Source organism: Oncorhynchus nerka, linkage group LG11, assembly GCF_034236695.1.
Source record: "Oncorhynchus nerka isolate Pitt River linkage group LG11, Oner_Uvic_2.0, whole genome shotgun sequence".
NCBI lineage: Eukaryota > Metazoa > Chordata > Actinopteri > Salmoniformes > Salmonidae > Oncorhynchus > Oncorhynchus nerka.
The window spans coordinates 52986921-53014761 of NC_088406.1; the positions used below are offsets into that span (position 1 = coordinate 52986921).

At 41.6% G+C, this 27841-nt stretch overlaps 2 protein-coding genes across 3 annotated transcripts in view; both read right to left on the bottom strand.

Annotated features, from left to right (window-relative positions):
- Positions 1–490: 490 nt before the first annotated feature.
- Positions 491–8712, bottom strand: LOC115137130 (uncharacterized). Of its 2 annotated transcripts, XM_029673227.2 has the most exons (6): positions 8537–8667; positions 4194–8028; positions 3704–3937; positions 2564–2720; positions 1546–1672; positions 491–1331 (listed from the first exon to the last, which is right to left on the bottom strand). In XM_029673227.2, the coding sequence occupies exons 1-6, from the start codon at positions 8580–8582 to the stop codon at positions 1147–1149; spliced, it is 4584 nt and encodes a 1527-aa protein (XP_029529087.2). In that variant the 5' UTR covers positions 8583–8667; the 3' UTR covers positions 491–1146. The 2 variants fall into 2 exon arrangements, 1 of the variants encoding a protein (XP_029529087.2); XR_010465105.1 differs by lacking the exons at positions 491–1331; positions 1546–1672 and adding an exon at positions 3552–3703 and having other exon boundaries at positions 2637–2720; positions 3787–3937; positions 8537–8712.
- Positions 8713–10181: 1469 nt separating this feature from the next.
- The window catches only part of ttc12 (tetratricopeptide repeat domain 12), a 40023-nt gene continuing 22363 nt past the window's right edge, over positions 10182–27841 (bottom strand). Inside the window, exons 18-21 of the mRNA XM_029673230.2 lie at positions 23588–23689; positions 23316–23415; positions 22737–22965; positions 10182–10691 (exon numbers count right to left, since the gene is read on the bottom strand). Of these exons, the coding sequence (XP_029529090.1) occupies positions 10622–10691; positions 22737–22965; positions 23316–23415; positions 23588–23689 (501 nt within the window). The 3' untranslated portion in view covers positions 10182–10621. The remainder of the gene's footprint in view (positions 10692–22736; positions 22966–23315; positions 23416–23587; positions 23690–27841) is intronic.

A 27841-nucleotide genomic window follows, 5' to 3' on the forward strand; every position in this document is an offset into this window, starting at 1 on the left:
CAGCCAGAAGAGGACTGGCCACCCCACATAGCCTGGTTCCTCTCTAGGTTTCTTCCTAGGTTTTGGCCTTTCTAGGGAGTTTTTCCTAGCCACCGTGCTTCTACACCTGCATTGCTTGCTGTTTGGGGTTTTAGGCTGGGTTTCTGTACAGCACTTTGAGATATCAGCTGATGTACGAAGGGCTATATAAATACATTTGATTTGATTTTTCATGCAAGGAGATTTGATTGTGTAAGGCCCCTGGCTTCTATTCCTCCTTTGCACTCTAATTGGTTGGGTACCTGTATCTCATCTACATGGTGTGCACAGGGACACAACTCTGTTTACTTTCCCAAACACAATTAAGAAGTGATGAATTACGAACCAACACATTTCATATTCTGTTCTGTTGGCAATGCTACAGTGAACACTGTATATGAGCTTAGCATACAATGACATTAATTAGCATTTATTCATGCGTGTGTATGAAAGGACCAGTCATCCATCTGAGCATTGTGGAAGTTGTTTAATCATTTGAGGTTGTGGCAAATCAGGAACAAACTGTTGTAGCATTTGAGGTAATATGGTTCATGATGAAGTAGTGCAGACAGAGATGTTAATAAGTTGTCTGTGTCATTTGTGTCTTAGTGAAAGTAGCCCGTGATCTGTATTGTTTTTAAAAGCAATTGGCCAGAATTGGTATGATAATATGCGTCATGCTTGAGATGATGATTGAGAATCATTGAGAGGATAATAAACTTTTTTTTAACAAACAATTACTTCCAGATAGTGGCAGGGTTAGAGGACTTAGTACAAGAGACTAGAAATAATAATATGGTGTATACACAATACGCACATCGTGTTAAAATTCACATGATCATAAAACACTCTTGATCGTCAATTCATCTTCACTGTGCACGGTTGTTTGGTGAATTAGCCATTGTTACCATGCAAAAAAATTGACCAAGATAATCTGTTCTGTACATGTGTTTCTGTGTCATATTAGTACAGGGTAAAGGTAAGGCATTCACTGCTTCGGTGAAGGGAGTGAGATATGGGACCACAGAAGCTCTGCCCGGGTGTCACGTGTGATAGGAGTGAATTGGATTGATTCTGGTCAGGGTCTGGTCTGCAGGCTGAAGTGATTGACCATTGTCTCCTACTTGGCTATGGTAAGATCATGTCTCCTCTACGCAGGCAGCCGCAGCACGCTCTGGACTCTGAGTAAACCATCCAATCGGCCCTCCGCCGTCTATAGGCCATCCAGAGAAGCAGCAGTGTCCCCGTCATCAGCGAACACCCCACCACCATCCCCAGGATGACAAGCATAATCTCCATCTCAGCTGCTGTATCTGAAATGCATACAGTAACACAAGTTGTCACAAATGGCACCCTATATAGTGCACTGCTTTTGACCAGTGCACTATAGGGCTCATAGGGAATAGGGTGTCATTTGTGATGCACAAGTCTACACACAGCAGGCACTAATTTCCTCTCTGATAAGGATCTTTTGAGCGTATTATCAAGACTGGTCACATTTGATTACTTAGTCGCACTAATAATTACCCATCTCCCCCGGGAGAGAAGAATTCTCTGCTCCTTTCAACATGGGACCAAAGGATATGCGGTTCCTCAGATTGGTGATAGCCTCTGGACCCTCTTCAGAGAAGAGGTCTCTGTGCTGAAGACACTGCTGCAGTCAGAACAGAGAAAAACATGGCGTGTGTGTGTGGAAAACGATGAGTTGGAGGAGATAACCGGTAATTACGATGTTTCCGGGTCTCTTTCCAGGTGCATAGTGTAGTGTACATCATTCCTCTGTTATTAACATGCCTCAAACATGTTGCCTCAGTTGTTGTTGTTGTTTGATATCAATGTCACTGGAAATAAATAATTTTATACAGCACATAATTCATCTTCTAACAATAGTGAGGTTTTAGTTTGAAGGCTACATGCAAGGCTATATACCTCAAACAACACATAAAGGCCTATTTTGAGATTGAAGGCAGCACACTAGGTCATATGCTAGGCAACATACTAAACAACACATAAAAGGCCTATTATCAGCTTGAAGGCGGCTCGCTAGTCTAGGCTACAGGCTAAACAATAGAAATTGAAAGAAATGTAGCTTTATGAGAATGTTCCATCTCCAGCTATTCCAATGGGGGCATCTCCATCTCAGTATCTCAGTAAGTCTCCTTGTTTCCACCAATGGCTCTAAGAAAAGTGAAATAGAGCCCTAGACACCACCTCCCTCCCCTTTCCTCCTCCCACTACACCACCCAAAGCCCCAACCCTGTACAGGATCTCTAACTCTTTCACACAATCTCTCCCGGTCGACCGTCACATAGTTCACAAAATATCAACACATGCTCCCCCATTTCCCCCACTGAACACTCATCACACAGACCTGTTTCATGTCTCCCCATCATCCACAATGTGGCATTCAGACCTGTGTGCCCGAACCGTAGTCTAACCCACACAACTTCCCCTCTCCTACATCCCATACTCCCCACCTCTTCCTTAACTGATCGGTGCACTTGATAAAATTGCCTCGCCCTTACTACTAGCATCCCAGTCTCACCCTCTCACACTCGGTATGGTTCCTGAGGCAGATGCTCAGATCGCAGTGTAGGTATGCCATGGAGTAATTAATCATCTGGAAGAGACTGATGGTGAAGCTGGCGCGCTTTGACAGGATGCTGGGTAACAGCCTGATTCCTCGCGGGTTCAGCGGTAACCTGGAAGTTCACACAACAAATCACAACAACTGTGGGACTGAGAGGGGGGGTTGAGTATCGGTCGACAGAAGCATAAAAACGTTCACAGGACATGTGATAGGAACGACACCGAACTTTGTTTTGAAGTGAATTTGATAGTGAGTGTAATTCAAATAACAAAGGTCCCAAATGTTTCCGACAACCGCAAGTCAACACAAAGTAAAGAAGAGTGGAACAATGGAGTTGGTGGTTATCATTGACTTCCTGTTCATATTGATCATGAAGGCCTTGCCATTTGAGGTTATGAGTCTGCATAAATGCCCCCTCTCCTAAAACTGTTATGAGGATGTGTTTATGCGATATGATCTTAAGACAAGTCATTTGATAAAAGCATATTCAGCACTAATGCAGGGATTTATCAGACTTAAAAGATGGATCTTTGGAAATGATAGGCTACTCAGCCGACATAAGCGGAGTTCAGATTGGTCTGGGAGCAAACCTGACCGTAAGGAGACATGCTTCGCTGTCCTTCAATCCCCATCCTAACTGGGGGATTAAAAAGACACCCCTCTTCCTTGTCAACACTTTTCCAAGTAAATAAAACATCTCTGTTGAGATATAGGCAGTGGTGGTAGTCCACAGCTAAAGAGTTTATTTACTGTTGGTAGACATGAGTTTTTTTTTTCCGTTTTTTTTTTTCCCGCTCTGCGCTCTCTAAATGTTTCATTTGCCATCCATCCCAGAAATGCTGCTTAATTAACTGCGATAAGACCATCAGCAAGCAAGCCTTGGGCGGTGCCGTCTATATACGGCGAACAAAAAAATTCCAACATTCAACACATGCCTGCTAACCTGGATCAAGCGGGATTGATTTGATTCCAGGACATTATTTGACTTGATTGGAATGTTAGTCAGCATTGACAGTTTAGTCCCATTCTGGAGCTGTTGGTAGTCGGGCTGCTGGAGATATTCCATATATGAAACACAACAATATGAACACCTACCTGGAAAACACATAACAGGTTATGTTGATGTCATCAAGCTGAACAGTGGGCGAGAGACAGCAGGACTTTATCTCTAGGTTCACCTGGCTGTTGTTGGTTTTCAGGTTGATGACCACCTGGAGAATCCCCAGAGCCGGGACCAAGTCTCCGGGCAGAACGTCGCGCTCCAGGTTCAAGTTCATCTCGGCCGTGTAGTTTCCAGTGGCACAAATATCATCGTAAATGACCGCTAATCTGAAAACAGATTAGAACAAACATGAACCCTATGATTTAAAAAGCACTTGTGATGCAAATACATATTTAAAAAAGATTGATATTACTGTGTAGTCGCATAGGTATAGTTAAGTTAACTTAAGGTAAAGTGTTACCGCCTATCCAATTCAATTCAAATAACTTGACTAACTAATGTTGAATGTTAATATTAGAATGCACTTTTTAATATCATAATACATTATTTTGTTAATTAAATGAAATATCCTGTGATAATTACCCAGTGAGGAGATCAGGGGATGATATCCCAATTCTCTGGTGCAAGGCCAATGGATCTGACCCACTCCCAGACCCCAGGAGCTTTCTACCAGACTCATGCGCTGGACTTACTCCAGACAAAGCATGGTCATTCCCGACCCCATTAGTGGTCTGGTGCAGTAGTGCACGTGGCAGGGCGGGTTCCTTGGCCCTCAATCCCATGGTCTCATCAGGTCGTGATTGAGTTAAGTTAATGTGGCTGGTGACAGCTGAACTATCGGTAGCGAGCGGCGCCGCCCATGTGCTAAACCCAGAATGCTCACTTTTCACTTCATGCACTATTGGAGCCTCTGAAGGGCTTATTTGCTCATTATCGGCAGAAGCATGCGAGGCATTTGAATGCCGTTCCTCTTTCTCCTCCGAATCTGTAAACGAGTCCCATTGGCTTTGAGATGGAGCGCCGAAAGCCATTATCTCAGAAGAAGATTGCCCTTGGCGATGATGCAAAGCCAGGCTGGCGGTAAGTGGCCCCGTGGGCGAGTAATTGTCGGTGGGTGGACTAGTCGATGTGTCATTATACGGACGAGGCGGTAAGAGGGGAACAAGGTGGCTCCCCTTTAATGCCTCAGTGATGTCAGAGGTCACGACGTCCTCTTTAACAATGTCAAAGAGAGGTGTCGCCGGTCCTACACGCTGTAGATGTTTTCCGACACTTATGGACTGAGAGACTGAGTTTCCCGATGTTGTCGATGTCGAAATGCTGATGTGATGCTTTTGAGCTGAAACATGTTGAATTACTGATGGACGGGAAGTAGATGTCTTTACTGCAATATTAGGCTGAATAGTTGACCGCCCAACTGGGATGAATGATTTTGCAGGGCTAAGTGAAAACAGATTTCCAACACTGTGAGGTGTAGAGAATGTTGATTTCACACTGTCTGGGGAGACGTTAAATGTTACATTCACATTTCTGATTTGATTTGGAGGGCCTGTGCTTCGCGAGGAAGTCGTCATGAATACTTGTTTTTGACCTTTTGTTGAGTGTCTTTGCTGATTGCTCTGCTTATGTTTTGTCGACGCATCGGCATATTTTGTAAGCGTGACCCTATGGGCAGAGATTTGCTGTGGTTTGGACACAATATGTGGTTTCTTATTAAAAGATACCATTCGTGATAGTGTCTGGCTTGGGGTTATCACAGTCTGCACTGGCATTTTATGACTTGGCGCTTGGCTGGAGAATGACTTATTTTCTTCTTCCAGCGATTCAGAGAGATTTTCAGCCCGATGAATGTCTCTTGCCGTTGCTCCCAACAGTTTCATTAAAAGATGGGAGGGAGACATGTTTGGAGAAGTGCGTTTTTCCTCTCGAGCCAGCCTTTCTGTGGTTTTCATTATCCCATGGTGAACAGTACTGCTCTTGTCCATTGTCATTTCTGTCACCTCCTCAAGAGAACCTTGAGGCTGAGAGAAGTCAGACTCCTGTCCTCTGTTGTTTTTCAGCTTTGGTATGTTCACACTCTTCAATTCTTTAGGTGGTTCAAGGTTCCCAGCACTGTCGGCAGAGATTCGAAAGGTGTCACCACTCGACTTGATGTCACCGCGACCTACGGCAAGTCTTTGCTCGGTTGACCTTTTCACATCGACGTGTGTTGTTGTCGTCATCATGGCGGACACATAAATGTCTAACTTACTTGTGGTTTCAGAAATACGCTTTGCGGAAAGCGTAAGTCCTTTCTCTGTTGTTCTGGGCAACTGAGCATTTACTTTAGCACTTGGCTTCACTGTCTGTGACAAAACAACTGGAGGCGCAGTCCGTTTATCGATACCGTTTGCATTGTCGGCACTCTTAGAATATGGCTTTTTGGACAATGTTCTCATCATAGTTACAGATGCACGTTGCATGTTAGGGACGTCTGGCAGGAGGCTCATAGGCTGCTGCTCTTTGAACAGAACACTGGGCTGTGCTGGCAGGTGGCCAGTGGTACTCAACACAGACATCAAAGATTTCGCACTCCCTGTCAGAGCCTGAGAGGCAGGAGGAACTTTGACAGCTGCCGTGGTCTGCCTCGTAGAGCGGAAGGATGTTGCTGCACTTTGGCTTTCGATTGATGGCATTCTCATAGGCAAGGCTGATTCGTCAATGTGGTCAGTGGTGTGGCTTTTTGATGTGATTATTTCACGAGCTTGGCTAAAGAGAGAATTAAACGAGTCTAGCATACCACTTATCATTGATCCATTGTTGGGGTCATTAGCCCCACTGATGGGGTCATTAACCCCACTGTTGGGGTCATTAATCCCACTGTTTTCAATGTTCTGGTCAGAGAGAACATGGACAGGAGATGGAGCATTGGTGAGAGGAATTGTCATAACTTGCCCAACAGCATGCTCCCGCTCTTCCCCTCCCCCATTTTCTAAACTAAACTCTGTGTCCTTATTTGTAATGTCAACACCCGCCAACGTGTGATTGCCAAGAAAACTATGAAGTAAACTGGAGGATATGTTTTGTAGTTTTACAGATGAATTATCTTGGATTTGAGAAACCAATTCTGACTGGTTTCTGAGATTCACAGTCTTCCCAGATATCTTTTCTTCTTTATCTCTCAATGATAATAATAAAGTGTGAAAGATCTCTGAAGTTAAAGGATAAGGCATGCTGGTTGTTGATAACAACCTTTTATCAAAATATTTGCTAATATCACTCAATCTGGAAACTGTCATATTTTCCAACTTTGAAGTAAGAAACACTGTTCTGGTTGTGTTTGCCTTGACTTCAATCGTTCCCGAGTTTGAGAAAGATGTACTAGCAAATGAATCATTCAACATGGTTTTACTGAGATTCATTTCAGAGTTTAATGAGGAAAGGGGTGGTATGAACTCATAATCTAGCCCATCCAAAAGATTTACAGGGAAATCAAATGTGTTCTTTTTGGATGTTTTGGCACCATCAAATACTACTGTTCTGTCCTCTTGTTTCTTTGTTGTCGCTTCAAATGAGCTCGGCATTGAGGCCTTGTGGTGACTGGAGTTTACAGTAAGCATATTTCCATTTCCTCCAAGACTGAGTGAGCTGCCTCGGTCGAACAACGCAGACAGAACAGCCATTTCTTCTGTTGACGGTGGCCTTTTTTCTTGCAGGCAATTCAAACACATGTTTGTCATCACGCGCTCCGTAGTCAAAGAAACTTCCTTTCTGTCACGCAAGATGGATTCTGACTCACTCAATTCCAAAATCCCATTTTCATCTGCGTCTTGGCCTCGTTTTTCCTCATTGTCATTTGACTTGGCCCAGTTATCAATTATGTGAGGACGAGTGGCAGTCACCATAGGTACTTCCAGCCTCCGTCGTGTGGACATAAGAGTGATAGACTCAGCGATTCTTTGATTCCTGTTAACAAGTAGAGAGTGAAGCGGCAATTCTGAGGCTTCCTCTTTCTCTTCCTCCACGCCTTTGGACAAATAAGCCACAGGCATCACGGTGCCATTCTTCATCGATTCAAATAGAGCTTCATAATTAGAGATCAATGTGAGATTTGCTTCAGTGGCCTCAGCTGGCATAGGTAAATCGGAGTCCTCTTTCCAAACAAAGCCTCCAGTTGATGAAGCAGCAATTGCATCTTCAGCAGTTGTGGCGTTCGTGAAATTGTGCCTTTCATGTGGCGTATGGAACAAATCTGTCCCTGGGGATGCACTTACAGCCACAGTCTGGAGGTGGCTATTCTCTGTGGGCATTGTTACTGCTCCACCATGACCTTTGTTGTTGTGCTCTTTAGACACAGACTCTATTGAGACTGGAACTTCTGCTGCTGCTGGCGGGGACGGATAGGGATAACCTTGCAGGTCTCCATTTTCAGCTTGCACTACAAGGAGATAAATCTGAGTCAATCGTCTTTTGGATGTCACGAATTGGAAATCATTTCCTATGAAGATGGTTAATATCAATCAACATAATGCAGAAATGTTTAATCATGCATGGCGAAATATCCAGCTTGGGTTCATTAAGTCGACCCAAACAGATCAATATTCATTACTATGTCACGTTTTTAATAAGAAACTCATGTGGAATGCACTCTAATTCCCGAATGTGTTGTACACTGTAGCAAATAACTAGCAATTATTCCAGCCTTAACAGAGACAATATCATGATTCATCTGCCAATAAGGACACTAGTCTACTGTTAACCTATTAGTAGCCTCAGAACAAAAGCTGCAGTGAAAATCACTCTTTAGCCATTACCATGAACTATTACCAATAACTTTTGCTTAACATCATTGCCTTGCAGGGAAAACCACAAGCAGCAAGGAGCCCACCAACATATCATCAATCATACATGTATCATATAAAGGCACACAAAGAGCAAATACGTACCTGTGAGAATGAAAACAAATAGCATTAAATAGAAATGACTGCTCATCCTGTTTAATACCAGAACAGGTGAATATTCTTCGAAATAAAAGTGTTGCTTGCAAACCCTGCTTGCTATTAATCCAACACAGGTGGGAGCTGTAGTTTTGTAGATATACAGCCAGTGTGATCACATACGGAGAGCTTTGTCCTCGGCTCATTTCATTTTGATACATGGATTAGATTTCGGTGACATGTACTGTAAACAAGCTCCAGGTCTCCTCTCTCTTCAGTCATCGTGGGGCTGATATGTTAATAGGGATCCCTTTCCCTACTGTTGCTCCATTTCTAAGATGGCATTATTAAAGAGAGAGCGAGACACACACACACAAGCAGACACACACACACACCACACACACACATTGCCCTTTTAATTAAACTCATGGTTGTAATCTTTACATGATTGGCAGTGATGCAAAGCTGTTAACAAGCATGCAGTGTAATGATCCATTTAGAGCAGGGGGTCCTCCATGCCATAGATAGAATATATATCCTCAAGCTGTTTACCCAGTGCCAGGGTTTATAATCACATGAACAGCCCTAAACCACAGGAATATACGCTATCATCCTAATCCATTTTCCCCAAACACATCCAGTATGATAATGCTCTTTAAAATCAATGTCAAATGTGAGAATTTCAGCCATTCCCACACATGATTAATATACAGTCACCTCCAAAAAGATAGGCACCCTTGACAAAGATGAGCAAAACACCCCTGTTGTCAAAGTAGTTAAATGTTTAGTACTCGGTCGGATATTCCTAGTACGCAATGACTACATCAAGCTTGTGACTACAAACTTGTTGGATCCATTTGCTGTTTGTTTTGGTTGTGTTTCAGATTATTTTGTGCCCAATAGAAATGAATGCTAAATAATGTATTGTGGCATTGATGAGTGATAAAGTTACAGAGGCACAAAATGAATACGGCCAAGACATGCTAACCTCCCTATTATTGGTAATGGTGAGAGGTTAGCATGACTTGGGTGTATGATGTTTGTGCCTCTGTAACTTTCTCACTCGTCATTACTCACAATTCATTCAATATTATCCGTTATCATGGTAGCATCCACAATAATGTTTAGAAGCATATTCTATTCTCAATTTATAATAAAAATGACTAAATACTAAACTTAGCGGTGACAATGTTCTCCCCTATCTGTTTGAGAAAACAAATACTACATGTTAAACAAAATCTTTCTCTGAGCAATTGTATTTGTATAAAATCATATTCTTAATATGTGTTTAAATTGAGAATACAAAATAGCTCAGTATTTGTATTATTTATTTTATAAAGTATTTTTTGCTCCTCTTTATCAAGGGTGCCAATAATTTTGAACCCCACTGTATGTTAGGAAATGGCTGAGTGATGTTCACTGAGTGTACAAAACATTAGGAACACCTGCTATTTCCAAGACAGGTGAATCCAGGTGAAAGCTATGATCCCTTATTGATGTCACCTGTTCAATCCACTTCAATCAGTGTAGATGAATGGGAGGAGACATGTTAAAGTAGGATTTTTAAGCCTGGAGACAATTGAGACATGGATTGTGTACAGTATGTGTGCCATTTATGACCTTGTTTGTGTACAAAATGCAAAGAACAACTAAATCCAATGAAAAAGAATGACTTTTTGTTTAATAGCGTGCACTCTGCTTAGCTATCTGAACATCTTAAACGCTGTTTGAAGTTAAACTTTACATATTAAATATTACGCCAGCTGGTAGGGAGGAACTTTTTCATTTACTAGTTAGTGTTTCATAACAGAACATTAAAAACCCTGTGTGAGGCCTAGCTACATTGTCCTTGGGCAACCTGTCATAATACACAACAGAACACAGGGGGGTACATGGGAATATAAAACCGTGCTACAATGGGAAAAAAAGGCTTAAGAAACAGCTACTTAAAAAAATGTCTGCCTCGGGATATGTTAAGCGTGATATGCTGAATGAAAGGTGTCATTTCCAAATGGCATATGTGAACTTTGTTTTCACGCACAAGAAAGGGATATAAAAAGACTGGGAGACTTTTTTGGGGTCGGTTGGAGAGACTCATGTGATCAGCTTCATACAGGAGTGGAGTATCTCCAATCCGTGAAGTTCTCTGAGTTTTGCCATATGCCTAGAAACAAAAACAGACAAGAATCATGTAAGCAAACATAATGATGTCCCTCTAAGTTGACCTGTGGGTGAACCTATTCTATTCTTTTCTCTCCCCTGAATTGGATGTTGTCATGGGAAGTCAAAAGAGGAGTAGAGACACAGAGCATACTCCTTTAATGTATAGGGTATTCTGCCTCTTTTCTGCCACTTCGAGATTAAACTTAGAGCACTTCGAGGTTAAACGTGTTTCTGCCATCGCACATTAGTTGGGACAACAGTTACATCCGCATCAGCAGGGTAGAGACAACTTTCTGAAGGCTGCTGTCTACTGCACCACAGAGTTTAGTAGGAGGAGCATATACAGTGCCTTCAGAAAGTATTCACGCCCTTGACTTATTCTACATTATTGTGTTACAGCCTGAATTCAAAATGGATTAAATTGCTTTTTTTAAATCACCAATCTACAAACAATATCCAATAATGACAAAGGAAACACATGTTTTTATTTTATTTTAGCAAATTTACTGAGAATGAAATACAGAAATATTATAATCACCTTTGGCAGTGATTACAGTGGTGAGTCCTTCTGGGTCAGTCTCTAAGAGCTTTGCACACCTGGATTGTACAATATTTGCACATTATTCTTTAAAAAAATTCTTCATGCTCTGTCAAGTTGGTTGTTGATCATTGCTAGATAGCCATTTTCAAGTCTTGCCATAGATTTTCAAGCCGATTGAAGTCAAAACTGTACTCTTTTTATTCAGGACATAAAGTTCCTTCTTTGACAATGTTTTGGCAGTGTCTGTAGAAAAGCAGATTAAACCAGGTTTTCCTCTAGGATTTTGCTATGAAACTCCCTAGACCTTACCGATGACAAACATACTCATAACATGATGCAGCCACCACTATGCTTGAAAATATGAAGAGCTGTACTCAGTGATGTTTTGGATTTGCTCCAAACATAACTCTTTGTATTCAAGACAAAAATATAATTTCTTAGCCATATTTTTTGTAGTATTACTTAAGTGCCTTACTGCAAACAGGATGCATATTTTGTAATATTTTTTATTCTGTACAGGCTTCCTTCTTTTCACTATGTCATTTAGGTTAGTTAGGTGGAGTAACTACAATGTTGTTGATCCATCCTCAGTTTTCTACTATCACAGCCATTAAACTCTGTAACTGTTTTAAAGTCACCATTGGCCTCATGGTGAAATTCCTGAGCGGTTTCCTTCCTCTCTGGCAACTGAGTTAGGAAGGACACCTGTATCTTTGTAGTCACTGGGTGTATTGAAATGCAGACTGTGTGAAGTCACAATGTTATGTAACCACGTCCATTAGACTCACATCAGCCCCCGAGTTGATGAGTACCTGGAGAGACTTGGGCTGGTCGCCCCACAGCAGGGTGGCATGGAGAAGGGGGAGAGTAAGGGGAGAAGAACAATTATCTTTAAGACCCACCAGAGTACTCACTCCAACGAATGAGCTGGGTCTCTTGAAGGGACAAGTAGACACAAAATGACCGGCAATACCGCAATACAGACAACTCTGGGTCTCAAATCTGCGTACGCGTTCGGCTGGAGACAGCCCAGCCCAACCGAGCTGCATTGGCTCGGGAAGCGGTGAATCGGCAGTCTTCGGAGGCTCTTGGAGGAACTCGGGTAAGCTCAGAACCTATCAGGGACTTCCAGAGTTCATCAGATGCAAGGTGGGATCCTACAATGCTAGGTCATGACGTTCGGCCACGTCCTGGAACCCTTCCATCAGACCACGAAGCATCTCCTCATGTCTAACAATGGTGGCTCCTTGGGAGGAAATGGTGTTGCGGAGATGGTCCAAGTCTGCTGGGTCAGTCATGGCCAGTTCGTACTATCAGGAATCAAGGTAAGACCCAAGTGCAGACTGTGTGAAGTAACAATGATTATGTAACCACAGGGGCAGGCAAACGACAGGTTAAGGCAGGCAGAGGTCGATAATCCAGAGCAGTGGCCAAGGTACAGGACCGCAAGCAGGCTCAGGGTCAGGTCAGGCAGAGGTCGGTAATCCAGAGGTGGAGCAAAGGTACAGGACGGCAGGCAGGCTCAGGATCAGAGACAGACAGTGGTCAGCCGGGCGGGTATAGGGTCAGGACAGGCAAAGGTCAAAAACCAGGAGGATGAGAAAGAGAGAGACTAGGGAAAAACAGAAGCTGAGACAAAATGCTGGAAGGCTTGAACAAACAACACGAACTGGCAACAGATAGAAAACACAGGTATACAGTGGGGCAAAAAAAGTATTTAGTCAGCCACCAATTGTGCAAGCTCTCCCACTTAAAAAGATGAGAGAGGCCTGTAATTTTCATCATAGGTGCACTTCAACTATGACAGACAAAATTAGAGAAAAAAAATCCAGAAAATCACATTGTAGGATTTTTAATGAATTTATTTGCAAATTATGGTGGAAAATAAGTATTTGGTCACCTACAAACAAGCAAGATTTCTGGCTCTCACAGACCTGTAACTTCTTCTTTAAGAAGCTCCTCTGTCCTCCACTCGTTACCTGTATCAATGGCACCTGTTTGAACTTGTTATCAGTATAAAAGACACCTGTCCACAACCTCAAACAGTCACACTCCAAACTCCACTATGGCCAAGACCAAAGAGCTGTCAAAGGACACCAGAAACAAAATTGTAGACCTGCACCAGGCTGGGAAGACTGAATCTGCAATAGGTAAGCAGCTTGGTTTGAAGAAATCAACTGTGGGAGCAATTATTAGGAAATGGAAGACATACAAGACCACTGATAATCTCACTTGATCTGGGGCTCCACGCAAGATCTCACCCCGTGGGGTCAAAATGATCACAAGAACGGTGAGCAAAAATCCCAGAACCACACGGAGGGACCTAGTGAATGATCTACAGAGAGCTGGGACCAAAGTAACAAAGCCTACCATCAGTAACACACTACGCCGCCAGGGACTCAAATCCTGCAGTGCCAGACGTGTCCCCCTGCTTAAGCCAGTACATGTCTAGGCCCGTCGGAAGTTTGCTAGAGAGCATTTGGATGACCCAGAAGAAGATTGGTAGAATGTCATATGGTCAGATGAAACCAAAATAGAACTTGTTGGTAAAAACTCAACTCGTCGTGTTTGGAGGGCAAAGAATGCTGAGTTACATCCAAAGAACACCATACCTACTGTGAGGCATGGGGGTGGAAACATCATGCTTTGGGGCTGTTTTTCTGCAAAGGGACCAGGACGACTGATCCGTGTAAAGGAAAGAATGAATGGGGCCATGTATCGTGAGATTTTGAGTGGAAACCTCATTCCATCAGCAAGGGCATTGAAGATGAAATGTGGCTGAGTCTTTCAGCATGACAGTGATCCCAAACACACCGCCCGGGCAACGAAGGAGTGGCTTCGTAAGAAGCATTTCAAGGTCCTGGAGTGGCCTAGCCAGTCTCCAGATCTCAGCCCCATAGAAAATCTTTGGAGGGAGTTGAAAGTCTGTGTTGCCCAGCAACAGCCCCAAAACATCATTGCTCTAGAGGAGATCTGCATGGAGGAATGGGCCAAAATACCAGCAACAGTGTGTGAAAACCTTGTGAAGACTTACAGAAAATGTTTGACCTCTGTCATTGCCAACAAAGGATATGTAACAAAGTATTGAGAAACTTTTGTTATTGACCAAATACTTATTTTCCACCATATTTTGCTAATAAATTCATAAAAAATCCTACAATGTGATTTTCTGGATTCTTTCCCCTAATTTTGTCTGTCATAGTTGAAGTGTACCTATGATGAAAATTACAGGCCTCTCTCATCTTTTTAAGTGGGAGAACTTGCACAATTGGTGGCTGACTAAATACTTTTTTTTGCCCCACTGTAAATACACAGTGGATAATGGGGAAGATGGGTGACACCTGGAGGGTGGTGGAGACAAAATACAAGGACAGGTGAAAAACAGATCAGGGCGTGACACACCATGCTCAAAGGGATATTCAATGTCTGCTTTTTTTATCCCCAATAAGTACCCTTCTTTGTGAGGCATTGGAAAACCTCCCTGGTCTTCGTTGTTGAATCTGTGTTTCAAATTCCCTGCTCGAATGAGGGACCTTACATATAATTGTATGTGTGGGGTACAGAGATGAGATAGTAATTAAAAAGTCATGTTAAACACTATTATTGCATACAAAGTGAGTACATGCACATTATTATGTGACTTGTTAAGCACATTTTTACTCCTGAACTTATTAGGCTTGCCATAAGGTTAGATCGTATGGCCAGTAACGAAAGGTTGATGGATCGAATCCCTGAGCGGACAAGGTACAAATCTGTTGCTCTGCCCCTGAACAAGGCAGTTAACCCACTGTTCCCCGGGTAGGCCGTCATTGTAAATAAGAATTTGTTCTTAACTGACTTGCTGAGTTAAATAAAGGTTTAAAAAAATAAAAATAAGAAAGGGGTTGAATACATGACTCAATTCACATTTCAGCTTTTCATTTTTAATGCATTTTGGAAACATTTCTAAAAACATAATGAGGTATTGTGTGTAGGCCAGTGCCACAAAATCTCAATTGAATCCATTTTAAATTCAGTATTAAGTTATGTTTTACAATTGTGTTTTAAATAAGATAGAGTTCTGTATAAAATGTTATCCTAAATAAATTATATTTATTACAAATAACTTTTAAGGGATACTTACTCCCTTATTTCCACACAGTATTTCCAGGCAAACGAGAACAGAACAGCATAAAGAATGAGCCAGAGGTTGACACACTACCTGTACGTAAGAGTATTAGGGCAAAGTGAATAAAAAAAAAAAAGAATACTTGGATTTTTTGGGGGGGCACGGATAGTACTTTAAAAACCTGAAATATCCTGAGAATATAGTCTAAATAAAATAGCGTGAATAAAGTGACAATATTTCGAAACTAAAGTGGCAATATCTCGAGAATAAAGGGACAATATTTTGAGAATAAACCCAACATTTTATTTTGAGAATGGCTCCCTGTTGCTGTGTGCGCCACCGTTAAAATACCTTAATTAGATGACCTGGTGAAACTATACCTTAGAATTGGCTTTAGTAACAAGAAAATCCTTGCTATTTTAGCACATACTACCCATATTATTATAAGTATTAGGACTTGGAAGAGGTTGCGCCAGAGATAGGTTATTTTCAGAGGGAGGAACCACACTGACTTGGATGGTTAAATACATAGGTAGAGATGGTTGAGCTGTGTGTGTATGGAGGGGGGGTACTACTCTTCAAGCATGGTGATGGCTGCATCATGTTATGAGTAAATACATATTTAACAGGCGTGACTGTACTGCACACACACACACACACACTGACCGCGAAGAGAAATGGAGTTGCATGCACCAGTCCCTTTCGTGTTGCCCTTTTGAATTCGCTACAATGTTGTTCTTAATCCCATACGTATGTCAGCACCTTGCATAGTATTTTAAGAGAGTAACAGTTAGGCAAGTAGCCTATATGTCGAAATGAAGGTTACATATTTGTGTGTAATGGCATGTGTTTTTTATGTACATTTCTAATGAAGGCTTCTCCGCAGAAGCGACAGTTACAGGGATGATTAAAAACAGCCTGATTGCCGTAGCAACATCAGGGAAACTGGGCAGAAGAGAGTGCTGCTTCAAATACAGCAGTTCTGCAACATCTTTGATTGAGCCTCTCATAATTGCCGGCCTCAACATGCTACAGAAAGAAATGACAAACTGTATAGGAAGCTCTGGGTACAAGTCGTCTGGATTGTGAACAGCCAATAAATCGGCCGATGCAAACAGACGATCATCTTTAGCTGACAACACTTCTTGAGGGCTTGAACAAAAGAAAAGCAGATTGCGATTTTGTTCGTACTGGTGAACTTGCATTTGAATTGTGTATCTTAGCATATCATTCAAGACTAAGTTTCAAATGTGTGCAGCGCAATGGACATATAATGCACAATGTCTCAGTAATGACTGTCTTGGTTGGCAATACTCAGTATAGGCAGTCCAGGCAACCTGGACCTACAGGCTGTGATGAAAACATTTGCCCACAGAAAAACGCAAGGCGATGCTGTCGCATACTGTAGCTACTATAGGCCTCAAGATAGAAAAAAGAAAGAGACAAGCACAAAAACAGAAAAGCAGGAAGGAGGACTTCAGGAGACCAGGGAAGATTTCATTTGACTTGATTTAACTTACCTTGAAACCTGTTGAGTTCAACAATAAATAATGGCTCAATTTATCCTAAAGCCTTTTTTCCTCATTGTTTGATGTGTCATTTTTATAAAGGTTTATAAACAGCAGTTAATTAGGAGCTACATACTGTAAATAGCCTAGCTGTAGATAGTAGGAAATACTGCATAATAAAACAATCCCTAGTAAAGCAAGTGTTTTGAGGGTGGACTGACTATAATTTGGGATTAATAGGCTGGTTTTACGCACAACAACTTTCTATCCCAGCCGGGAGATAGGCTATACAGGACAGTATATTCCCAAAAATATTTTGGTAGTGTAGCTGATTAGTATGCTGTTGCATCAAAAATGTATTTTACAATCGTCAATGTTTGAATGTCCAACTTTAATTACAAGTAATTACATTATTCCTGCCAGCCAGCTGTCTAAATGGCAGCATAGCTTTGTGTGTATAACTTTGTGAAATGTTAGACTTAACATGACAAAATGACGGCCAATTGGCCTCCCAATAAACATTTATAAATGAGCTAAAGCAAAGCAATGGCTACGTGCCATGGCACCACAGAAAGCCTATCATCGATTCGCTAGGCAGCCGCGTAGACATTTCACAATTTCAGCACCATGGATTAATAAAGGAAATCTGAGGAAACTGCTACAGAAATTCTATCAACACATCTATTGTGCTACACGAACATCGGGGACTCTGGATCATTGCTACTCTCCCTTCCGGGACGACTACAAGGCCCCCCTCTACCCTCCCTTCGGCAAATCATATCACACCTCCATTCTGCTCTTCTCCAACCATAGGCAAAAATTTAAGCAGGAAGCACCTGTGGTAAGGATTATTCAACATTGGTCTGACCAATCGGAATATGTTCTTCAAGATTGTTTTGATTACGCGGACTGGGAAATGTTCCGGGAAATAGTACCGACGTATACACGGCCTCAGTGACTTTGTTCGATTAGAACTTATCCAAACTAAAAAACGTGGATAGATGACAACACTTGCGCAAAACTGAAAGCGCAAACCACTGCATTTAACCATAGCAAGGCGACTGCGAACATGGACGTGTACAAACAGACCAGCTATGACCTCCGTAAGGCAAAGAGGCAAAACGACATTCAAGGTACAAAGTGGAGTCGCAGTTCAACGTCTCAGACATGACATATGTGGCAGGGACTCCAGACAATCACTGATTATAAAGGAAAAGCCAGCCAGACAAGCAAAACACCTTCTTTGCCTGCTTTGAGGAAAACAACATCAAACTGCTTCTCACGAGGACTGTGTGCTCTCATTCTCCATGGCCGACGTGAGTAAGTCATTTAGGCGTTAACCCTCGCAAGGCTGCCGGCCCAGGCGGCATCCCAAGCCGCATCCTCAGACCATGTGCAGACCAGCTGGCTGGAGTGTTTACGGACCTATTCAATCTCTCCATATCCCAGTCTGTTGTCCCCACTTGCTTCAAGATGTCCACCATTGTTCCTGTACCCAAAAAAGCAAAAGTAACTGAACAAAATGACTATCGCCCCGTAGCACTCAATTCTGTCATCATGAAGTGCTTTGAGAGGCTAGTTAACCAGTTGAAGCTATGGGGGCGCTATTTCATTATTCGATAAAAAAACGTTCCCTTTTTAAGCGCAATATTTTGTCACGAAAAGATGCTCGACTATGCATATAATTGGCAGCTTTGGAAAGAAAACACTCTTTGACGTTTTCAAAACTGCAAAGATATTATCTGTGAGTGCCACAGAACTCATGCTACAGGCGAAACCAAGATGAAACCTCAAACAGGAAATGAGCAGAATTTTTGAGGCTCTGTTTTTCTATCGTCTCCTTATATGGCTGTGAATGTGCCATGAACGAGCTTATGCTCTCTGCCGTTCGTCCAAGATGTCTGCAGCATTGTGACGTATTTGTAGGCATATCATTGGAAGATTGGCCATAAGAGACTACATTTGTCCTTTGTCTAAATTGGTGCGTAATTCTCAGCTGCATGCATTTTCACATGGGATACAGAGGTGAAAGCACACTTCCACGAACGATATATCTTTGAAGAGATATGTAGAAAAACACCTTGAGGATTGATTCTAAACAACGTTTGCCATGTTTCAGTCGATATTATGGAGTTATTTTGGAAAAAGTTCGGCGTTTTTATAACTGAATTTTCGTTTATTTTTGGTAGCCAAACATGACGCAGAAAACGGACCGATTTCTCCTGCACAAATAATCTTTCAGGAAAAACTGAAAATTTGCTATCTAACTGAGAGTCTCCTCATTGAAAACATCCGAAGTTCTTCAAAGGTAAATGATTTATTTGAATGTTTTTCTGGTTTTTGTGAAAATGTTGCCTGATGAATGCTAACGCTAAATGCTAATGCTAGCTATCAATACTGTTACACAAATTCTAGTTTTGCTATGGTTGAGAAGCATATTTTTGAAAATCTGAGATGACAGTGTTGTTAACAAAAGGCTAAGCTTGAGAGCTAGCATATTGATTTCATTTCATTTGCGATTTTCATGTGTGTTAACGTTGCGTTATGGTAATGAGCTTGAGGCTGTATTCACGATCCCGGATCCGGGATGGCTCGCCGCAAGAAGTTAAGGATCATATCACCTCCACTTTACCCGACACCATAGACCCACTACAATTTGCATACCGCCCCAACAGACCCATGGACGACGCAATCGCCATTGCACTGCACACTGCCCTATCCCACCTGGACAAAATAAATACCTATGTGAGAATGCTGTTCATTGCGCATCACTAAGCTCAGGGCCCTGGGTCTGAACCTCGCCCTGTGCAACTGGGTCCTAGACTTCCTGACTCATGACTGATTGGCCACTCACATTGCCAACTCAATCATCAAGTTTGCTGACAACACAAAAGTGATAGGACTGATTACCAACAACAACTAGACAGCCTACAGCGAGAAGGTGAGAGCCCTGGTGGAGTGGTGCCAGGAAAATAACCTCTCCCTCAACGTCAACAAAATGAAGGAGCTGATCGTGGACTATAGGAGAAAGCAGAGAGAGCATTCCCCCAGTTGAGAGGGTCAAAAGATTCAAGTTCCTTGGCGTGCACATCACCGAGGACCTGAAATGGTCCCTCCACACCGACAGCATGGTGAAGAAGGCACAATAGCACCTCTTCAACCTCAGGAGGCTGAAGAAATACAGCTTGGCCCCTAAGACTTCTACAGATGCACCCACCATCAAGAACATTCTGGGCTGTATCACCACCTGGTAGGGCAGCTGCACCGCCCGCATCCTCAGTGCTCTCCAGAGGGTGCTAAGGTCAGCCCAACACATCACTGGGGGCACACTGCCTACCCTCCAGGACATCTACAGCACCCGGGGGCAAAGATAGGCCAAGAAGACCATCAAAGACCTCAGTCACCCGAGCTATGGCCTGTCCACCCCGCTAGAAGACAGAGACAGTACAGGTGCATCAAATCTGGGAACCAAAGACAACAGCTTCTCTCTCCAGGTCATCAGACTGTTAAACAGTCACCCCTAACCAGCCTACACCCAGTACTCTGCCCTGATCCTTAGACTGCTGCCCTATTTACATAGAGTCATTGAACACTGATCACTTTAATACTTATATACTGTTTTACCCACTTCATATGTATACTGAGTCTAAGTGACCAAAACATTAGGAACACCTATATAAGAACTGCTGTAAACACGTTCTCTAAAAAATATGCCCATACCGTCTATAAAAACCATTATACATGCAGTACCATTAAAAAGTTTGGAAGCACACCTCCTCATTCAAGGGTTTTTCTTTATTTTTACTATTTTCTACATTGTCGAATAATAGTGAAGACATCAAAACTATGAAATAACACTATGTAGTAACCAAAAAAGTGTGAAACAAAAATATTTTAGATTCTTCAAAGTAGTCACCCTTTGCCTTGATGACAGCTTTGCACACTTTGGCATTCTCTCAACCAGCTTCATGAGATAGTCACCTGGAATGCATTACAATTGACAGGTGTGCCTTGTTAAAATTACATTTGTGGAATTTCTTTCCTTCTTAATGCATTTGAGCCAATCAGTTGTGTTATGACAAGGTAGGGGTGTTATACAGAAGATAGCCATATTTGGTAAAATACCAAGTCCATATTATGGCAAGAACAGCTCAGATAAGCAAAGAGAAGCGAAAGTCCATCATTACTTTAAGACATGAAGGTCAGTCAATGCAGAAAATACAAACGATAAGTTCATTAGAGTTACCAGGCTCAGAAATTGCAGAGGAGACTGCGTGAATCAGGCCTTCATGGTCGAATTGCTGCAAAGAAACCACTACAAAAGGACACCAATAAGAAGAAGAAACTTGCTTGGGCCAAGAAACACAAGCAATGGGCATTAGACTGGTGGAATATGTCCTTTGGTCTGATGAGTCCAAATGAGAGATTTCTGGTTCCAACCTCTGTGTCTTTGTGAGATGTAGAGTAGGTGAACAGATGATCTACGCATGTGTAGTTCCCACCATGAAGCATGGAGGAGGAGGTGTGATGGTGTGGGGGTGCATTGCTGGTGACATTGTCAGTGATTTATTTAGAATTCAAGGCACACACCAGCATGGCTACCACAACATTCTGCAGCGATACTCAATCCCATCTAGTTTGTGCTTAGTGGGACTATTATTTGTTTTTCAACAGGACAATGACCCAACACACCTCCAGGCTGTGTAAGGGCTATTTGACCAATAATGAGAGTGATGGAGTGCTGCATCAGATGACCTGGCTTCCACAATCGCCCGACCTCAGCCCAATTGAGATGGTCTGGGATGAGTTGGACCGCAGAGTGAAGGAAAAGCAGCCAACAAGTGCTGAGCATATGTAGGAACTCCTTCAAGACTTTTGTAAATCATTCCAGGTGAAGCTGGTTGAGAGAATGCCAAGAGTGTGCAAAGCTGTCATGAAGGTAAAGGGTGGCTATTTTAAAGAATTTCAAACATAAAATATACTTTGATTTGTTTAACACTTTTTTGGTTACTACATGATTCCATATGTGTTATTTCATTGTTGTGATGTCTTCACAATTATTCTACAATGTTGAAAATAGTGAAAATAAAGAAAAACCCTTGAATGAGTAGGTGTGTCCAACCTTGTGACTAGTACTGTATATTCCGGACACTGACATTGCTCGTTCTGATATTTCTTAATTTTGGAATTATGTGTGTATTATTTTGTATTGCTAGGTAATACTGCACTATTGGAACTATAAACGTTGATTTGATGGACAGCGATCGGTAGTCTATAATCTCAGTGGCGGAAAAAGTACTCAATTGCCATACTTAAGTAAAAGAAAAGATACCTTAATATAAAAGTACCTTAATACCTTAAAATAAAAGTGAAACTCACCCAGTGAAATACTACTTGAGTAAAAGTCTAAAAGTATTTGGTTTTAAATATACTTAAGTATCAAAAGTAAAAGTATAAATCATTTCAAATGGCTTATATTAAGCAAACCAGATAGCACAATTGTTTAATTTAAAAAAAATGTACTGATAGCCAGGGGCACAGCACAACACGCAGACATAATTTACAAACAAAGCATTTGTGTTTAGTAAGTCCGCCAGGTCAGAGGCAGTAGGGATGACCAGTGATGTTCTCTTCATAAGTGCGTGAATTGGACCACGTTCCTGTCCTGCTAAGCATTCAAAATGTTACGAGTACTTTTGGGTGTCTCCTAAATGTTTGGAGTAAAAAAAGTTCTCAAATATAAATAACTGCGTTATGCCAGTGTAAGAGCTGAGATGTTGAGGAGTGTGTGTGGGTGCATGTGCCTGCATGTGTATGTGTGTGTGTGTGTATGGGTGCGTGTGTGTGTAAGCATACGTGCACGTGTGATTAACTAACATTAGCAATTACCTGGGCTCTGCTTTACACAGCTTCCCCAGAGCGATGGCAGAATTTTGCTGCACAGCACTTCTCTTGGCGTCGCCCGCAGCAAGGCGGAGCAGGAGCAGGACAGTGTCGGTTCCCAGGAGGCTACTGGCTGCCCCCCGCACCCCCAGGCAGTGGCCCAGGCACAGGGCAGCGTTCCCTGCCACTGCCTCCTCACTGCTGGGACCCAGGAGCCTCCTCAGGGTGTGAAGTCCTGATGAGTAGGACAAAATAAAAGTTGCCCAATGTAATCACGTACACTCACAGACAAAAGCACACACACACAGGCACATACAAAAAAAATAAAAACAGACGTGCTCATACACACAAACCAACACGCACACGCATGTGTGAGGACATTGCTGCATTGCTTGCTGTTTGGGGTTTTAGGCTGGGTTTCTGTACAGCACTTTGAGATATCAGCTGATGTACGAAGGGCTATATAAATAAATTTGATTTGATTTGACACATCTTATAATACAATATCTGTTTTTGTTATTTAGCATCTTTCACATAACACACTAGTTCAAAAACCAAGACCAATCCATCATACATGTATCTTACGATTATCACATTTCACCCACTCCTCCTGAGCCGTTTGACTGATAGCCGTGCACACTGTGAGGGTCTTGATCAAATATTTAGTGGTGGTCTTCCCTGATCCCTGCATGGCAAGATAAAACGATCATTTCTCTCACACCATATACAGTATATAGAATACATTATATCAGTCCATATAACACATAACACAACATTATTATTTTATCAAGAAGCTGTGGCAGTGATCACCTAAAAGAAATATAATAAAAAAGGCAATAAATTATGCTTGGCATTACTTTCAGTAGCCTCCGCATTGTCCCCACGACTCCTCTCTGCACGGCGTCTTCAGTAGCAGCGGGGGACTGTGGGAGCACTTTACTCAGCAAACCTGTGGCTCTCTGAGGCCAAGAGAAAGAACAAGATTCAGTCAGTGGGAAAAGAAAGAGAGTGAGTGGGGAAAGAAACAGAGCAGTCATCAACACCTGTTGCTGATATTCTGTCACATTTACTGACCCGGAGAGAGAGATCCTTAATGTCACACTGAATGTCACAGAGAGAGAGAGAGAGAGAGAGAAGAGAGAAAGAGAGAGAGAGAGAGAGAGAGAGAGAGAGAGAGAGAGAGAGAGACAGAGAACTTACCAGACCAGGACACCGTCGGTCTGCAGCTGTGCGTGTAAAGTGGTTTTGGAACTTTGACTATCTACCCGAGGAAGAGGAGAAGAAAACTCCCCTCTCAGACAATCACTGGTACGGCTAAGTAGCTGTTCTTAGGAAACAGCCCATTATTAGTAAACTAATAAACTGTAACACTTAGGCTTCTACCTTCAGTTTATACATCTTATACACATTTTACAGACACAATCTATTTTACAATAGTTATATTTTGTTTGTTTTTAGTCCTTCCTCTATTTCTGATGTCCATCCCGTTTGATTTCTATTTGTAACTGTGCTATTTCACACAATTTCTGAACCTATACACATTTTACAGACCCCTGTTTGTTTTACATTGGTTATATTGTAATTAGTCCCACCCTTCAGCTCTATTCTACCTCTCCCATCTATCTCTCAACATCATCCATTTTGGATTTCTATTTGCCATATATTTTTCAACTGTGCTGTGATGCTTCACAAAAGTACTGAACCTTTTTATTCTTAGAAATGGGCCAAAATACCAGCAACAGTGTGTGAAAACCTTGTGAAGACTTACAGAAAACGTTTGACCTCTGTCATTGCCAACAAAGGGTATATAACAAAGCATTGAGATAAACTTTTGTTATTGACCAAATACCTATTTTCCACCATAATTTGCAAATACATTTATTAAAAATCCTACAATGTGATTTAAAAAAAAAAATAATCTAATTTTGTCTGTCATAGTTGAAGTGTACCTATGATGAAAATTACAGGCCTCTCTCATCTTTTTAAGTGGGAGAACTTGCACAATTGGTGGCTGACTAAATACGTTTTTGCTCCACTGTAACTCCACCAGTCCTATTTATGATATCATTCACAAAAATTATACTTTTAAAAAAAAAATCTTCGAAAAATATGTTGTTTTTTTATCAATTAGTATTTTTGAGTTTAACCACAATATTTGTTGTATTATTTGTTCTGTCTTTTCAGGTGGATTAAACTGAAATTGCAACCAACTTCCTAAGGCTTGTTTAAAAAATAACGATATTTTGGAGATTATTTCCTTTTCAAACAACCGAAAGTGAGCAGGTGTAATCTGACTAAAGGGAAAAAGGCCATTCTTGAACATAGGATGTTCCTACCAATTTACTAGAGAACCAGTGATCATATAATTTCAAAAGCAGGTGACTCGGTGTAGGCAAAACCATAAGCAAATAGGTAAAGTGACTAAATGACTAAAGAGTTAATCAGGGTGATTTTTCCAGAAATATACAGGTATTTTCCTTTCCATGTTAGCAACATCTTATCTATTTTTGCTAACGTTCTATAAAAATGTATTGGAGTGAGATCATTTCTTTCTTTTGGGATTTGTATACCGAGTATGTCCACATCTCCGTCAGACCATTTAATTGGTAAAATACACGGTAATGTAAAATTTGTATTTTTTAGTGATCCAATACGTAATATCATTTGTAACACTTATTATAATTTGGTTTTAATCTAGAGAGGATAGCAAAAGTATCTAGATCCTCCATGAGGCCGTGGAGAGATTCTAATTGTGATTTTAAAAGAAAACATGAATCATCAGCGTACAATGACACCTTAGTTTTTAAGCCACGGATTTCTAATCCCTTAATATTATTGTTTGATATAATTTTAACAGCAAACATTTCGATGGCAATAATAAATAGATATGCCGATACTGGACAACCTTGTTCTAATCCTCTAGATAGTTTAAAACTTTCTGAGATGTAGCCATTATTTATAAGATTCCCCAAAATATAGGCATTTCTAGGCATTTACATATAAACTCCAGTCGTACTTTATATAAAAGCCTTTTCAAAATCAGCTATGAAAACCAGGCCACTATATATATATGCCACTTGGGTCCTGATTCAGTAATAATGATATCAGACCTTCTTGTTGCGTGTCTGATAATCTACCATTTATATAGGAGTGGTTAAAACATGCTAATAACGGTCAAAAAAAGTTTTGTATACTTCCACTGGTATGCCATCCAGCCCTGGAGTTTTCCCAGCCTTAAAGGCTTTAATTGCATCAAGAAGTTCCTCCTCTGTAATTTGGCCTTCACATGAGTCTTTCCTTACAGATGTTAATTTTACATTATTATTAGGAAAAAAATCCATACAATTAGTTTCAGTTAGCGGAGATGGAGGAGACTGAAATGAAAACATATTCTTAAAGTACTTTTCTTCCTCTTTCAAAATCATGCGTGACTCCATTATTTGTAACAAGTTTCAATACATTTTTTGGGTAGCATTTCTATATTGAAGATTGCCACAACCATGCTTAACCGTAGGGATGGTGCCAGGTTTCCTCCAGACCGGACGATTAGATTCAGGCCAAAGAGTTCAATCTTGGTTTCATCAGACCAGAGAATCTTGTTTCTCATGGTCTGAGAGTCCTTTAGGTGCCTTTTGACAAACTCCAAGTGGGCTGTCATGTGCATTTTACTGAGGAGTGGCTTCCGTCTGGCCACTTTACCATAAAGGCCTGATTGGTGGAGTGCTGCAGAGATGGTTGACCTTCTGGAAGGTTCTCCCATCTTCACAGAGGAACTCAGGAGCTCTGTCAGAGTGACCATCGGATTCTTGGCCTTGACTAAGGCCCTTCTCCCCCGATTGCTCAGTTTGGCCGGGCGGCCATCTCAAGGAAGAGTCTTGGTGGTTCTTCCATTTAAGAATGATGCAGGCCACTGTGTTCTTCGGGACTTTCAATACTGCAGAAATGTTTTGGTACCATTCCCCACATCTCTGCCTCGACATAATTCTGTCTTGGAGCTCTACAGACAATTCCTTCGACCTCATGGCTTGGTTTTTGCTCTGACATGCACTGTCAACTGTGGGACTTTATATAGATAGGTGTGTGCCTTTCCAAATCATGTCCAATCAATTTAATTTACCACAGGTGGACTCCAATCAAGTTGTAGAAATATCTCAAGGATGATGAATGGAAACAGGATGAACCTGAGCTCAATTTCGTGTCTCATAGCAAAGGGTATGAAAACCTATATAAATATGTATTTCTGTTTTACATTTTTTATACATTTACAAACATTTCTAAACACCTGTTTTCGCTTTGCTATTTTGGGGTATTGTGTGTAGATTGATGAAGAACATTTTTTTATTTAATTAAGCAATATGGCCCGAGGGTAGATGCCTGGACACAGCCCTTAGCAGTGGTATATTTGGGCGCTCGAGTGGCGCAGAGGCCTAAGGCACTCCATCTCAGTGCAAGAGGCGTCACTGCAGTCTCTGGTTCGAATTCAGGCTGCACCACATCCGCACAATTAGCGCAGCGTCGTCTGGGGTAGGCTGAATTTGTTCTTAACTGACTTGCCAAAGTAAATAAAGGTTAAATAAAAAGAATAATAAATATTGGCCATATATCACAAACCCCCGAGGTGCCATACTGCTATTATAAACTGGTTCCAAAATAATTTGAGCAGTAAAAATAAGTGTTTTGTCAAACCCGTGGTATACGGTCTGATATACCACGGCTGTCAGCCAATAAGCATTCAGTGCTCGACCCACCCAGTTTACAATCCATTTTAGAATACGGCTGTAATGTAACAAACTGTGGAAGAAGTCAAGGGGTCTGAATACTTTCCGAATGCACTGTATGTTCGAGATACGTTCTGAATAGTTTTTAGCCCCTTGAGACTGCTCAGACCAGACCGTGCTATGTTTTCTTATACGTGTTCTAATCTTAACTTTTCAATGCTTCGGAACACATGCTGACGAAGCAGGAGTTGTGTTTATATCTAAAACTAGTTGCTATACATAAAACACGTATGGTGTCATATTGTTTCTCTCCAAATACCCATCTCTTCCATCTTTGTTTGCATATGAAAAATGCTTGCAATATGGATAGTTAGAGCATGATAGGCCAGAGGG

Coding starts and splice junctions, on each gene's coding strand:
- LOC115137130 (XM_029673227.2), bottom strand. CDS start 8,582: ATGAGCAGTCATTTCTATTTAATGCTATTTGTTTTCATTCTCACAG. Junction 1,673..2,563: donor ACCATACCGAGTGTGAGAGG/GTGAGACTGGGA, acceptor TTCTGACTGCAG/CAGTGTCTTCAGCACAGAGA. Junction 1,332..1,545: donor TTCTCTCCCGGGGGAGATGG/GTAATTATTAGT, acceptor TATGCATTTCAG/ATACAGCAGCTGAGATGGAG.